The following is a 14,752-nucleotide window of genomic DNA, read 5'->3' on the forward strand; positions in this document are numbered from 1 at the left end:
TTTCCAGCACCTTGTTGAATCTATGCGATGAAGAATTAAGGCATTTCTGAAGGAAATGGATGTTCAATTTAAAAAAAATGGTTACTTGTTAGTAATGATTAGTAAAGGATTTCAACACAAAGGAATCAGAGCTGGAAAATGAACCTGGTATCAAAACAAAAGACCTTTTATATTCTACTTGTTGTGACCAGCCATCTCGATCACTTGTGGATATGACCCTTAAAAGTAAATGCTTTTTTTCTGTTCTTCTACATTACAGACTACATCCCATGATATTGATGCTCAAAGCTGGTTATAGAAATAAGAGAAAACATGCATAACAATAGATAAGATCTGGGTTTAGACTGTAGCACTCAAAGTGGGTGTAAAATTGATCTGAAGCTCAAAAAAATATCACAAACGCTGAAAATATGTAATATGATGGCATGTAATATGTCAAGTTTTTTTTTCTATAACGCTAAAAATGTATATAGTTTTTCTAAAGACACTACATGTCAGGGATCCTGGGTCTGAGCGACCCTTACTTATGTTACTTCATATGTATTTTTGGTGTTGCTACCCCTCTTCTCTATGCTTGTACATATGTGTGTGTGGGTGGGTGTGTGTCTGAGCACTCGTTTACAGGCGCCTTCAGGCCTGGTGGGTGTGGCCCTGCTAGGGGACTGGCCACACCCGAAACCACACAACTGCTGCTGATCAGGGCTCGTCGGGGGAGCTACTTAGGAGAGTCTTGGAGCTCCCACCGACGCGGGATCATTGCGTGAGACTTCCCGTCAGTTCTCCAGTTGGTCTGTTTGTGAGTGTGAGCTTACCAAGTGTAATTGAGAGTGCTAACTACTGCATCTATTTTCCCTGGAGGATTGCTGGACAAGAGGGCAGCAGGCACAGTATACACGGGCACGAGGGAGCGGACACACGGAGCACAAACACTGGGAGAAGACACGGAGTGGAAGTCGGGGACACACGGGAATGTATTGTTGTGTATCAGTTTCGTCACTGTAAATAAATGCACTGTTTACACACAGAGCACCGCGACTGGGTCCTCCTTTCCCCACATTCCCACGGTCTGCCAGCCAGACCGTGACACTACAGCTGATTCTGAGGAGGTCAGGTTGGACGTACTCACTGATTTTTCATGAAATGAAAATGCCCAAACCTTTCGATAAAAAAACAAGTACATGTACATTTAAAACATTGTTTTGATCGTTTTGGTACATTTTGTTTCCCCCACCCCTTACCTGGAGGCCACTTAACTTTTCAAGTGGACTCTCCACGCGGGGCAGGCTGAGAAGAGGCAGCCCAACGGGGGGCTCTGAGCGCTGTGGAGGTGGAGGAGTCGGCGCTGCTATCTGGGTTGGCCTGAAATTGTTGATCACACATGACACCTGGTAGAGAGCAGACAAAAAAGGTGTAAAGGGAAAAGGAAGGGATAAATTCGCTCCACTCCACTATAGAGATAGATGATTTTCTGCTGCATGAAATGCTGAAGTGTGCAAGGAAACAGATAGTGAAGTGGGAGAGGGAGAGACTGAGATAAAAGAAAGAGGGATAGGCAATGAATTTTGGGGGGAGGCATGGAAAGAAATTTATATTCTTAGGGACACACAACAGAAATGACTTTGAAGTTAATACTGATCCGAGAGGGGTTTTTTGTTGAAAATAGATTTGGGTCAAGAGGTCCAACACTAAATGACATTATTTGAATTATCAATATAAAAGACTCTGTTTAGTTTTTCTTTTACAGTCATGTATGGAAGTGCATCCTTTTTTGTAGCCTTAATCATCAGTAAATCCTCCCACCATCATTCCTGTAACCGTATTTTACCACATTTCTCCCTTCAACATGTCCCACACAGAAAATGGAGTGGAACAGATCACAGTTTGAGTTTTTATGATGGTGAAGGCACAGAAAGTACGACATCCACAAAAACAGCATGTAAACTCGAGAATGACAAGAAAATGAAACTAAAATGCAAACAGACAAAGGACAGTGACATACGAAAAGCACGCTGGTGACACCGCCACGACCACGTTATTCATTTATTTTTGCAACGGTTGTTCTCTGTAACTGTAAAATGGAAATACAATAAATGTGAATTCAAATTCTACCTTTAAATCACACCTTTAAATACAAGAATACAAATATTGACAGAACATTCAGTCAGTTTAGTCAGACAAGATTGTGATGTCCATTGACAGCAATTTATATTTGACAGCAAGGCCTGATGGCTACAGAACAGAGCAGGCATCGATGACAGCAGACGTGGCATTGATTAAGTCAGGCACAGAATGAAAATAAGGAGGGTGGAGGATGTAGGCAGGTTGCTAAGCAGCTTGCAGAGATAGAAGCAGCTATAGGCAGCTTATAGCAACTGACAGCATATAAGGTGACTGTGTTCCTATCTGGAGGTGTATAAATAGGCTATGATCTATCGCCTCTTTCACCCTACTTTCTTTTACTACCCCTCTCAGTGTTTCGTCCCTCCCTTTCTCCTTCTTACCAGAAAGGCAGCAATGGCACCACCCGTTACGAATCCAGCCAGAACATCGTTCCAGTGGTTCCTGTGTTCAGTCACCCTCACCACCCCAACCAGCACAGCCAGAGACAGCAGCACCAAGCATAATGTGGGCTTCATCAGGCGGGTCCCTTTTGTCCTGAACACCAGAGTCACATACATCTGGAAAGCAGTAATATACTGAATTAGGTACATTTTTAAAATGCTATGTTATCTTAACAAAGTAAAGAGTTGAAAAATGTGTTGAAAGCTCAAGCAGCAAGCTAAGATAATGCAAAATATTCTAAACACTGACTAGCTTAATTGTTCAAACAGCTTGAGCAAACCACAAGAGGCCGCACTCTGCAGAGATTTTTGAACAGCTGAGTGGTTTATCCGCAGGGAAAGCAGCATAATAAAACCACTGCAGCTGGTTTAAAGGTTCTAAAATGACAGGAGCAAGTTAACGTAATTACAGAGAAAAGAGGCAGAAGGGTGTGCGTTCTTTTTGTCCAACTTAAGGTAGTTAAGTGAACGTTTTTTACTTTATAATCTTTTACATGAACATATGTTAATTCTGAATATTCAAAACTTCGAAAGTCGGGTATAAAACTTGCCAGTTTGCAGAGGGATTGTTTTAAGAAAAGATGATTTTTGGTTTGCTATGCTCTATGTAAAGACTGTGTTCAAGCTGATGTTTATTTCAGTATGTTCGTAAAATGTAGATTTATCTAGGGATAATCGGGAGTTTTACTTCTGTTTTTTATTTGTGCACATACCTTAAAATGTGGTTGAAAGAACTGCCAGGCTTAACCGTATATTTGTCATAACTGATGTAAAGTGGTAGCACTGGCTAGTGTTTGAATCCCGACACATATGATTCTGTACCCCAGGATCTCCAACGTGGAGATGGAAATGGACGGCTGCCCCGTGTTTGAGGAGCAAGTGACTCTGGGATGGGGTATAGAGCCACATGGCCATGACAAAAAGGAAGATGCACACAAATGCCAATTTAAATACAGTTTATTTTAAAGAAGAAAAGAACTTTAACTAACTATAATGGATGTAATCAGTACAATCAGCGGTGTAAGTTAGAGCATGGGTAAAGAAATGGTTCATGCAGTGTTGTTTAGTGTAAAAATCCAAACCACAGAGCCACCCAGCAACTGAGCTCAGAGGCATTTCATAGAACGCTGGTGTGCTCAAAACATCACTTCTAGATGCAATAAATCAGAAAACTGGAGTTCTGCAGTGTGTGAACCTTTCATTCTTTTCAGTGTCACTGATGGGAAACAAGCCACACCAGCCCTCCAGTGCCTGTGGTTAAGACCAGCCACACAAACAGGTTGAAAGGAAGGAAGGGTGGAGGTGGTTGTCACGGGATGAAGATCAGTTCATAGGGGTACATAGGGCCAAGACTGTGGAGGGACTTGTAGAAGATCTCATATTTATATCAGTGCACTCTATTGGGAGCCAGTGTAGGCGGAGAGTAGGGTTGATGTGCTGCCAGGATTTAGTGTGTGTCAGATCCAAGCAGCTGAAAAATACTTAACAGTGGAAAAAAATAACCATGTTTTCAACCTGGTACAAAAAACTGTTTAGACATCTATACATATACAAATATATGGGGGTAGTCTATTGTATTATTAGTTTTTTAAATTACAGACTGTTGAATTACAGGTGGCTGAGGGCTCCAGCTGCGTGCTAGTGTTTACGTCAGCTGTCTGAAACCAGCCATGTTTTCATTTCACTTCCTTTTGAAGCATTTTTACTGTAATTATTTGACAGATATGTATGATTAATTGCGCAGCCAGTCCAAGTAACCTATACTCCAAATTTAATGAGTAAAATTATAGTATTTCATTTATATTTCTTCTGGCACAAATTGGGAGGTGTATGTGTCTGTGCAATTCACCTATACAGTCTGTGGATGCACCTTGCTTGCCAAGCTCAGCAGCTGATAACTCAGAGTTCAGCATTAGCTAGACTTGAATAATAGTAAAAATGTGCTAATGTTAAACAATATAAACAATATTTTATGGAATTATGTTAAAATGCTCTTCATAGACTACAGCTCTGCATTTAATACCATAATTCCCTCCACACTCACCACCAAGCTGGAGCATCTGGGACTCAGCTCATCTATGTGTCAGTGGATCTCCAACTTCCTAACTGGCAGACCACAGGCAGTAAGGATGGGCAGACATGTCTCAGCCTCCATCACTCTCAGCACTGGAGCCCCCCAGGGGTGTGTTCTGAGCCCCCTGCTGTACTCTTTGTACACATATGACTGTGTGGCCACTACCAGCTCCACCACCATCATCAAGTTTGCTGACGACACCGTCGTGGTGGGCCTGATCTCTGACAACAACGAGACGCCCTACCTCAGGGGTCTGCAACCTTTTACACCCAAAGAGCCATTTGGACTCGGTTTCCACGCAAAAGAAAACACTGGGAGCCGCAAATACTTTTTGACATCTAAAATGAAGATAACACTGTATATATGTATATATTGTTTTTTACCTTTATGCTTTGTGTGAACAACTAAGGTGTGTTGCTTATGAAATCCATGAAGTGCTACAGAGAAAATTACATTTTATTTATGTAATCAACACATTTTGAACTCTTAAAGAAATATAACAAAAGGAAAGACACCAACCTGAACTAAAATGATCCATGTAGCAAACAAAAACTGTTGTCAGCCGCTACCCTTATATTGCCTTTGGGCTGTTGGAGCCTTGACCTGACTTTTAAAAAATAATTGGTAAAAAAGCACTATGCTGCTGAAAAATTAAAAATAGATATTTGCAAAATTCTGCCTAAATATGTATTTTACCAGGTTAATGCGTGCGATGGGGCGTGGTCTGCAGCGCCGCTGCAGGGGAGGCGGACGCACCTGAGCCACACCCGCAATCACGCCTCGCTGCCTTTACGTCTGCGCTATCTGTGCTGTTGTGTTGTTGGTGGTGTATGTCGGGCTGTGAGGTGAAAAGCTATAGCCGGCTGTATGCGTACAGCAAACATGTGTGAAAAGTGGTCAATAAAGAGATGCTGAAAAGCGTATTCATGCAAACATCGTCGGTCTGCCGTGATATGTTTACAATAAGACTTATGGTCCCGAACCTCTGCGCACAGCGTCTGCTAATCGGGGCTGTACGAAGTCAGTTTACGCAGGACTGTAAGCTGTCATCTGTCAGGCGTGAGCGGTGTTTGTCTTTAACATAGTTCATGGTGGAGCTGCTGACATAATGTGGATCCGAAGATCCATAATTGGCCTACCTGGGGTTGAAAGTCTCGATAAATGCACGGCGTTTCGGCGGGTACACCGGCTTCCGCGAGTGTGACTCTTATTTTGAGCGATGAAAAAATAATAGAATATAATTTTATTTTTATATTTCAATATCACAATAATCTTCCAATTTAGAACTACAAGTTAAAAAAAAAAAGAACTAAACACAAATAAAATACACTTCAGCTAAATACTAATTTATTTTCCCAAACCACGCGGAGCCGCAGTATAAGGACTAAAGAGCCGCATGCGGCTCTGGAGCCGCATGTTGCCGACCCCTGGGCTAAACACTTTTTTCGACCACTTCTTTTAGGGGTCACCACAGTATATATGATCTGGCACCATCTCACCCCGTCTCTAGCATCCTCCTTCACTGCATCCATGGATCTTCCCTGTGGTTTTTCTCTGTTCTTCCTGCCTGGCAGCTCTATACTCAATATCCTTTGCCCAGTATATCTGCTATCCCTCTTCTCCACATCCAAACCATATCATCCTTGCCTCTCTTACTTTGCATTCTCTCCTTTTACCAGTCAAGCTCCCTACATTTAAAGACCCTACTCTCACCTCCACATTCAGGCCTTTCCTTTTCTCTTGATGACTCTGAAGACTCCTTCGCCCTTCCTCTTCCCTTGCCTTCAGCCAACAGTAGCACAGTCTCCACCACAACCCTGCTGGCAAACAGCACCGAAGGCGGTTGTTGTTAACACTAAACACAAATAAAATACACTTCAGCTAAATACTAATTTATTTTCCCAAACCACGCGGAGCCGCAGTATAAGGACTAAAGAGCCGCATGCGGCTCTGGAGCCGCAGGTTGCCGACCCCTGCCCTACCTGAAGGAGATTAGGAATCTGGAGAACTGGTGCCAGAGGAACAACCTCCTTCTAAACGTCAGTAAGACAAAGGAGTTGATAGTGGACTTCAGCACTAAGCAGGAGAGGAACTACCAGACCCCCGTCATCAACGAGTGCCCAGTGGAGAGAGTGGACAGCTTCAAATACCTTGGAGTTCACATCACGCAGGACCTGTCATGGTCCTGTCACATCAACACTGTGGTGAAAAAGGCCCGTCAGCGTCTCTACCACCTCAGACGCTTGAGAGACTTCCGACTGCCCCCCAAGGTGCTCAGGAACTTTTACTCCTGCACTATAGAGAGCATCCTGACGGGAAACATCTTAACCTGGTTCGGGAACAGCACCATGCAGGACAGACGAGCTCTACAGAGGGTTGTGCGTTCAGCTGAGCGCACCATCCGCTCAGAGCTCCCTGACCTGCACTCAATCTACAGCAGGCGGTGCTGGACCAAGGCCAGGAAGATCGTGAAGGACCTCAGACATCCCAACAACGGACTGTTCTCTCTGTTGAGGTCAGGAAAGCGATTCCGCTCCCTGAAGACCAACACAGAGAGACTGAGGAGGAGCTTCTTCCCGCAGGCGATACGGTCTCTCAATCACACCACCACACAGTACTGACCCACACATATAGTTCTTACACACACACTGGACATTCTGGACATTGTTTTCACTTCATCACTTAAACCACTTTAAGCATATTTGCACTGCACAAGACACTAAATAATGTGGATTGCACAACACTGGACATTATATTCCTCATTTCCAGTTAATACTTGTACAGCTGCTGTTATTGTGTGTATATATATTTATATTTCTTCATACATTCTTATATATTTCTATACTGTGTATTTTGTTGTACAGTTATTTTATTTTCAACTTTAATTTATATATTTTATCTTATTCTTTCCCAGTTAAATTTACCCTTCATTCTAATTTGTGTTGTACAGTTATCTCATTCTTAACTTAATTTTTATATTTTATTTTATTCCTTCCTGGTTAAATTTACCCTTTTTTATTTTCATATTTATTTCCTATCTTATTCATAGCCTTTTCTTTTTTCTTTAGGTCACGAGCAGTTGTCTAAGCATTTCACTGCATATCGTACTGTGTATGACTGTGTATGTGACAAATAAAAATTTAAATTTGAATTTGAATTTGAATATTAGTCTGCTTTACGCCACTTATCAGAAACTTTTCTGGTGCTTTGTTGTGTGTTATAGCTCTTCTAAAGACTCTTCATAAAAGTTGCCTTAATATAAAGTAAAACCAGATCATCAGTCATCTCATCCGGTGCATCTCCCTTCACCCAGACTCAAAAAAGAAAGTCTCCTACCACCGTGTAGATGGCTGAGTAGAAGCTGAGCGCTGCATCTTTGGAGGGGAAGGATTTGCGGGCGGACACCACCAGATACGGGTTTCCTGTGCAGGCTCGGTGCTCTGCGATGTACTGCAGTGGAGACTGGCAGCCCAGAGCTGTGTAGTTTGGCTTACAGGCAGATAGGAAATGAGGCGTCTGGTTTCCTGTCACCACCTGACCGGCATTGGCAAAGATGGTGGTGGTAAAGAGGCCGAAAGAGTACACACCTGAGCGAAAGACAGACAGAGTGAAAGTGAGGGAGTGTGTACAAGAAAACAAGCACTCTCCTGGGATTTCAGCTGTTATTGTTGATTTTATGTGTTTCGCACCAAATGACTAGACAGAAGCAGTCTTTGCTTTTATGCTTCAGAACCTCAGTCTGTCATATGGATGTGGTGAAAAAGATCACAGAGCATCAACAGAATGGGACACAAAAATAAGGCTAACGAAAATGCGTCCAGAGGAGACTCATGTTAAGGACAAGGGCTTTTTGTGTTTAGTCTACATACTGTAAGATAGAGATGTAGTGGTGTAAGCCTTAATGAGGCTTCACCCCAGAGAAGAGAGGCTTTATTAGTTAAAGCAGAAGAAGCTCTGATCTTTAAGACTGTGACTGACCCAGAAAACGTACGATCCTACGGAGGAGAGGGTTGAAGTAACAGCAGTCAGCCGTCACTATGGTCTTCTCCTGAGCGCCTTCTGTCTTCACAAAAAAACTGGTCACCTCCCCGATAAGAATCTGGGACACACACACACACACATACCAAAAGAGGGAGACCACAAACATTTTTGTCAAACAGAAAGCTTAAACTGTGCGCTTAAGTATTGATCAGCCTCGATGAATATTCTGTCAGTTAAACATGGTGCAAAGCCAAAATTATTCATGACTGTTTCTGCCTCAGCCTTGATTAAAATTTCCCCTCATCATTTGGCTGATTTTATGCTGCTAGTAAATCCCGACACCAACACCTCCCATTCCTTGTCATCAGCGAAAGTTTGTTTGTCAGCGTCTATCCAGTTTTTCCGCTTATATTTTACTGCAACTCCATAAAATCATGGATGGACTGGTTATGTCACACAAGTTAACAAGCTCGGTCTGAAAGATAAGATCCATAAAACCCATTTTATATGGCTTTCTTGAAATGCTTAAAATTTATGAGCAAACGCTTTAGCTCGCACTGATCGCGCCCTGTCACCCATCACTGTATATATCAGTATTTTTACATTCCAAAACTCATTTGAAGAGCGCACACCCCAAGCATCTGCCAGCTGTTTGAAAAGCACTTTTAAGTCAAAGCAGCACGACCTTGATCTCTTTTGACAGGAGAATAAATTGACTAAACACTATAATACACACTCCAGGACACCATTAAACTCTGCACACTGAACCTGTCTGATCAGGGGACCTCCGCTGACAGAAGCATGGGTATATGTAGGTTACCTGCTCATACAATATGCGTGGCCCAGGGCCAAAAGCGTGGGACGATGCTAATGCTCTAAAGCTCATTGCCCTTAGTGTGGCAGATGAAGGCTGGGGTTTGTGTTACGGAGTAAGAATCACCAATAGAGGACTCGGTGTGACATGTAGTAGCGTGTGTGCCACCATAAATTATCTGTTTGCAGCATAATGTCACCTGAGTGCCGCAAAGCTATGCAGCAGGGGTGTGCAGGTTGTGAGTGTTGCTCCTGCATCCCTGCGATCACCTTCAAAGTTTAGCATGAAAATGAAGACGACCTACTTCAGAGTTCTAACTATTTATCGAGATTAATTCAGCAAAAAGTGTAAATTCATTTTGCCTGAAGAGAGTTCTAGTCCCAGGCATTTTTATTCTTAGTGGAAATTTTTTCCTTTCAAAGCAGTCCTAATGTTTGCTATCCCGTCCCTCTGAGCTATCGAGGAAATCCATTTAATGATAGTAAATTGTATAGTGCTAAGTGCAAGTGATCCTGGATCTACATCAGAAGAGCTGGCGTGTGACTGAATAATAGATGAATAATAGATAAAGAATTAAAAAATCTTTTAAAACAAGTATCATAAGATAAATCTGATTCAGGATGCACGATAAAGTTTTGATTTTTCAGAACTGAGTACTGGTACTGACGCTAGAGTGAGTGACAGGTGTGGGTAGGTAGAGCTATGTGTCAGACTGGAGCTCAGTTACTGACCTTATGTGCACATCATTTCTGTGGACTTGATGGCTGTATGACACATTTATTCAGTATTTATTTATTTATAAAGTTTTGTTATGTATGTAAGTGTGTTATGGTCATTCTTTGGGTCCGGATTTTCTCTAGCTTCTCTTGTGCACTGACTTGACATGTATGCGTGCACATAGCAGATTTCACCCTGTTGTGTTGCTTTCAGGCAGAGACTTGTACTCATTCATCCTATCCTGCGATGTCTCCTGCAGAGATTGAGGTGACACCCACCTGTCTCATAGTGCAAGCTTCTTGTCATTTTACTGAGGCAGAGATGTTGACTTGATATATAAAACTCTTTTTTTCCACATGGAGAAATACAAGTTTAACAGGTAAAGCAGTTACATGTAAATTTCAGTCTGATGCCCAAACTTAAAAAGCTCTATCAAGCCTCTGTTGGTGGTCATAAAACTTGGATCACAGTGAGTTTCACTGAGAAAGCAACACTACAAAGGAAAGGCTTTCTTGTATTTGGTTTAAAACATATGGTCAGAATCCACAGAGGCCGTGGCAGAGCTTTAGAGAAGAGGAAATGAAAGCAGTCTTTCTTTGATTCTCTGAACTGAACTTGAGTGTTGCTATAAAACTGAAAGAGAGCATCTGTCTGACAGGAACATGTGTAGTGAGGTAATTATTTAGGTTGCAAGGCAATACAAAGATTTAAGCCATCACAAGGAACTACCTTTGTAGTTTTTCTACAGTAGAATCATGATAAAACTCTTCTAATGTATTCCTGTGACTTGGCTGTGTGAAGTGAGTGTGGGGAGAATATGTAGAAGACTGGAGGAGACAGCACCACTGATGATAGATACAGTAGCTAGCAGCCAACAAGGCAGGAGGCAAAGAGACTTGCAAATAGTGCTGGCAAATAATCATTGTGAAGCTGAGATTACAGATTAAAGAGGTCTGTAACAACATAATTAAAACTATCAAAAGGCTCAATCTACAATTCTCAAATTAGTTTTAGCAGCTTTCTTTCTAGTGTGCAGTGCAAAAAAGATTTTCTTTTGTTTGCTTTTGTTTTTCTAACAAATCAAGGAAGCATGCCACGTGTGTGGTTTACGAGTGCTCTGGCTGCCACTAGCACGACCACAAAAAGGAAGACATCTCTGCAGGGCAGCAGGATGTGTAAGCAGCGTGACACGGACCTTATAAAGAACAGCATGCGCTAATTGGGTTCAGCAAGTTATTTGGCCATTTTTAAACTTCAGCAAAACCCGCAGAAGACAGCTGCATCCCTATTTGTACATATTACACACACTGTGTCTCGAATCTCAGAATTCCATACTTATGCTCACACCATTAAGGTCCTACGTGCATTTGCGCTGACAATTATATGGCTACATTAAGTACTCTATGAGAACGCAAATGGTGGACTGACTAATTGTCATAGTGGAGCAGTATACATTTCTAATCCTTAATGGTTGCCAGCTTGACAATGTAGCAAAAACTTTCAGCGTGTAGAAGCAGGACACAGCAGCTGTTACGGCCATCAACTTATCTCCATGACCAAAAGACTTCTTTTATTTAAATGGAGAGAGAAAGAGCATAAAAAAAAAGAAAAAATCAAGGTGAAATGGGTTTGGGCCAGAGAAACAATGGGGTCTTGGACCCAGAAACCCCTGCCCTGAAGAAAGAAAACTAAACTAACAAGTAAAGCTGCAGAAAAACAGACTACCAGGACCGCCATCCCAGTGATCAATCATGCCATGAGAAAGAAAGAACAGATAAGTAAGGGAGAGGAGCAGACAAGAGGAAAAGTGGATAGAGGAAACAAATACAAGGAAAGAGCATGTAACACTGAGCTAACTGTAAAAAACAACACTGAAGGTGGTTGTGCTGGCTCACAGAACATCACATGTGTCGTGCACATTCAGACCTCCAGTAATAAGCTGGTAAACCTAAGGGATGGATCTTTTTTTTTTTTTAATATGAATAAGGACAAGTAGTTACAATTAAAGATCAAATCAAATCATGGTGCTATCAAGTCACTGAAAGGATTAAATAAATTAGAATACCATCATCTTAATCACTAATACATCCACAATTATAGCATTTTCGTTGTCTTTAAAGGTCACCATGCTGAAATCTAGTGTAACACAATAAATATCCGTCCACGCCTCCAGCTGGCATTTTCTGTTTAGCCACTGATGTTACGCGTGTTTTTTTCTTATTCATTAATGTTAAATTGTCATCTTCACTTCAGAAGAATTCAGTTCTAACTTCACAAATGCTCACAAACTGCAGAAACTAGCACAACCATCATTTCTGGTAAGAGGACAACTAAATCTGTTCAAGACAATCCACTTCACAACTGAATGCTTAGTGAAGATGCACAAACAAATATCCTAATTAAGACGATACAAATTTCCACTCAAACAACCACCTGGTTTAATTCTTTCTTATTTCTAACAGCAAATGACATTTTGTGTAATTACTGAGGGAATATTAATCGTGCACAGCTTCCTCAGACAGCATACCGAGGTTACACAAACAGTGTTACTTAATGAATACTGATTTGTCAGTATACGCCTCAGAAAATCTTTGTTACAGACCCACCTCTATATTTTTTTAAAACATTACATAGCTTTTCAGATTGCACAGCAACAAAAACAATTCAGGAATTTATGTGTCTGCTATCTTATTTATATTCCACAGCATTGAACTCAAGTTTCTTGATGATCCCTTGAAGGCAACATCAAACTGAAGGAAAATAAAATACAGTTAGGCTGAAGGGCATGTGGGAAGACAGAGAGGAGGACACTTGTTGAAGCATGTATTTGAAGGTTTACGTTTAAATAAATTATTCATTTCTGATGTGATAGCAGTGCAATGTTCAGTGCTTTAGGAAGTGTGGTGTTTCATACAAAGCAACTGAACAACAACTGAATGGGCTTGTTACCCTTCCTCTGCCATGTTTTTTCCCCCTAATTCTCGCTGTGAGAAAATCAAGACTGCACACCAATTAGGGAAGTGGTTGCCATATCCACTCCATTATCATTAATTTTTTTCAGCTACTCCAAAGCTGTGTTCACACTGACATTCGCAGGAAGGTTTCCAACTGAATTGTTATCCCCTACATGTCTCCTGCTGTCATCAGAATTATGTGGTTTCAATCATTTCCCCCACCCTGACCTCGCTAAAAGTAACTTCCTGCTGCTCCACAAAACCCTGACTTTAATCACAGTGAAACTTCTGAACAGAAATTTTAAAAAGTAGTCTTGGTTTTCCCCAGCTTTTAACAAAGAAGTCTCTTTATAGTAATCAGTAGGTAGTCCAGCTTCACCAGGACTGCACATCAATATGTGGCATTGCAAGAAGGTTTGCTACTGTTGCAGCACAGTCTCGAGAGTGTGGCAGTTTTATCAGGACACATGCTGTAACACAAGGACAGAGCACCAGCAGCAGACTTACCAGTGTTGGGATTTTCTGGCGAATGCTGATTGAGCTGCGAAGTGTGAGCACAGGACCCACTAAGAATGTTAGCACTTGTTAGCCACCCTCATAAAGACTATTTCTCTGATTAGGAACATGCACATTAGTAGCCTGCTGGAAGCAATTTTGTTTTCCTCGCACAAAGGAGCAGAAACTGGTCCTACTACCAGGTTAATGCCACTCTGTCACCCCAGCTCTACTCATGTAATGGCACATCTCCTGCTAAACCACTTCCTTTTTGGTTGTCTTGTAGCTTGTCCAGTCACTTTCATTTGCACTGGGAGGAGATAAAATGGATTCACAATGGTTTCTGCTTCCTAACTGAACAGACTGACATCCATGAAGTTTTGTGTAACACTGTGATGATCAAGTATTCACTTAATTTTGTTGAACAAGGTATGTTTGAAACATAGTAATATACAGTACCTTATTATCACAGCACATATATCAAAGCTACACTTGTAAATATTTTATAATAAAAAGACATGGGGATTGTTTGCAGTTTGAGAAGGCTCCCCTCAGGAATACAGAGTTAATTTGTATTTGTCTCATTGTTATAGCTTCCCAACATTTCCAACGATACAAAAAAAAAAAAAATTCCCCGTATTCAGCCTGCTCAGCTACAAACAGCAGGCACACAGTTAGCAGCTATGGGCTCAGGAGAGACAGCAAGGTGTTGACTAATCAGTAAATCTGTGGTTTGATCCCCAGCTCATCCAGTATGTATTCTGTAGAGTCCCCAGGCAGGATACTGCGAAACTGCCTCAGATACATCCATGAGCTTGATGTTTGTGCATGTGTGCTTGATAGATAAAGTGCTTAAAGTCTGCAGAATAAAGTGCTGTGTGACTTTTTTTTTTTTTTTGGATTACAAAAGCGTTAAAAATGTCACTCAGTTTACATAGTCCAGCATTTAACAGAGCCACATATTTCTCTTAGTAGTTAATGGACACCGGATGCTTTCAGATTAAACAGTTATAAAAGAGAATGAATAATAGAATTAATATTGCCAAGTATATTACCTCAAATGAATGCTAATATTGTTTTTTTAATGGTAGTTGCTAGCTGTGTAAATAGGCACCTGTTGTTGGTTGTTGATAATATACTAGCACTGTGCTTTTAC

The 14,752-nt window shown here is 41.4% G+C and overlaps 1 protein-coding gene across 3 annotated transcripts in view; it reads right to left on the bottom strand.

The window, feature by feature from the left end:
* The window catches only part of LOC102796339 (phospholipid phosphatase-related protein type 5-like), a 60,459-nt gene that overhangs the window by 3,139 nt on the left and 42,568 nt on the right, over positions 1 to 14,752 (bottom strand). For 2 of the 3 annotated variants that reach the window (XM_087841828.1, XM_087841830.1), the window contains 4 exons: positions 8,614 to 8,734; positions 7,972 to 8,222; positions 2,502 to 2,678; positions 1,255 to 1,385 (listed from right to left, as the gene is read on the bottom strand). In XM_087841828.1, coding sequence (XP_087697954.1) covers positions 1,255 to 1,385; positions 2,502 to 2,678; positions 7,972 to 8,222; positions 8,614 to 8,734 — 680 coding nt within the window. Of the gene's footprint in view, positions 1 to 1,238; positions 1,386 to 2,501; positions 2,679 to 7,971; positions 8,223 to 8,613; positions 8,735 to 14,752 lie in introns of all 3 variants that reach the window. The other variant, XM_087841829.1, reaches the window with a different exon arrangement.

The sequence above is a fragment of the Neolamprologus brichardi genome, chromosome 6, assembly GCF_056152115.1.
Source record: "Neolamprologus brichardi isolate AB-2024 chromosome 6, ASM5615211v1, whole genome shotgun sequence".
In the NCBI taxonomy this organism is placed as follows: Eukaryota; Metazoa; Chordata; class Actinopteri; order Cichliformes; family Cichlidae; genus Neolamprologus; species Neolamprologus brichardi.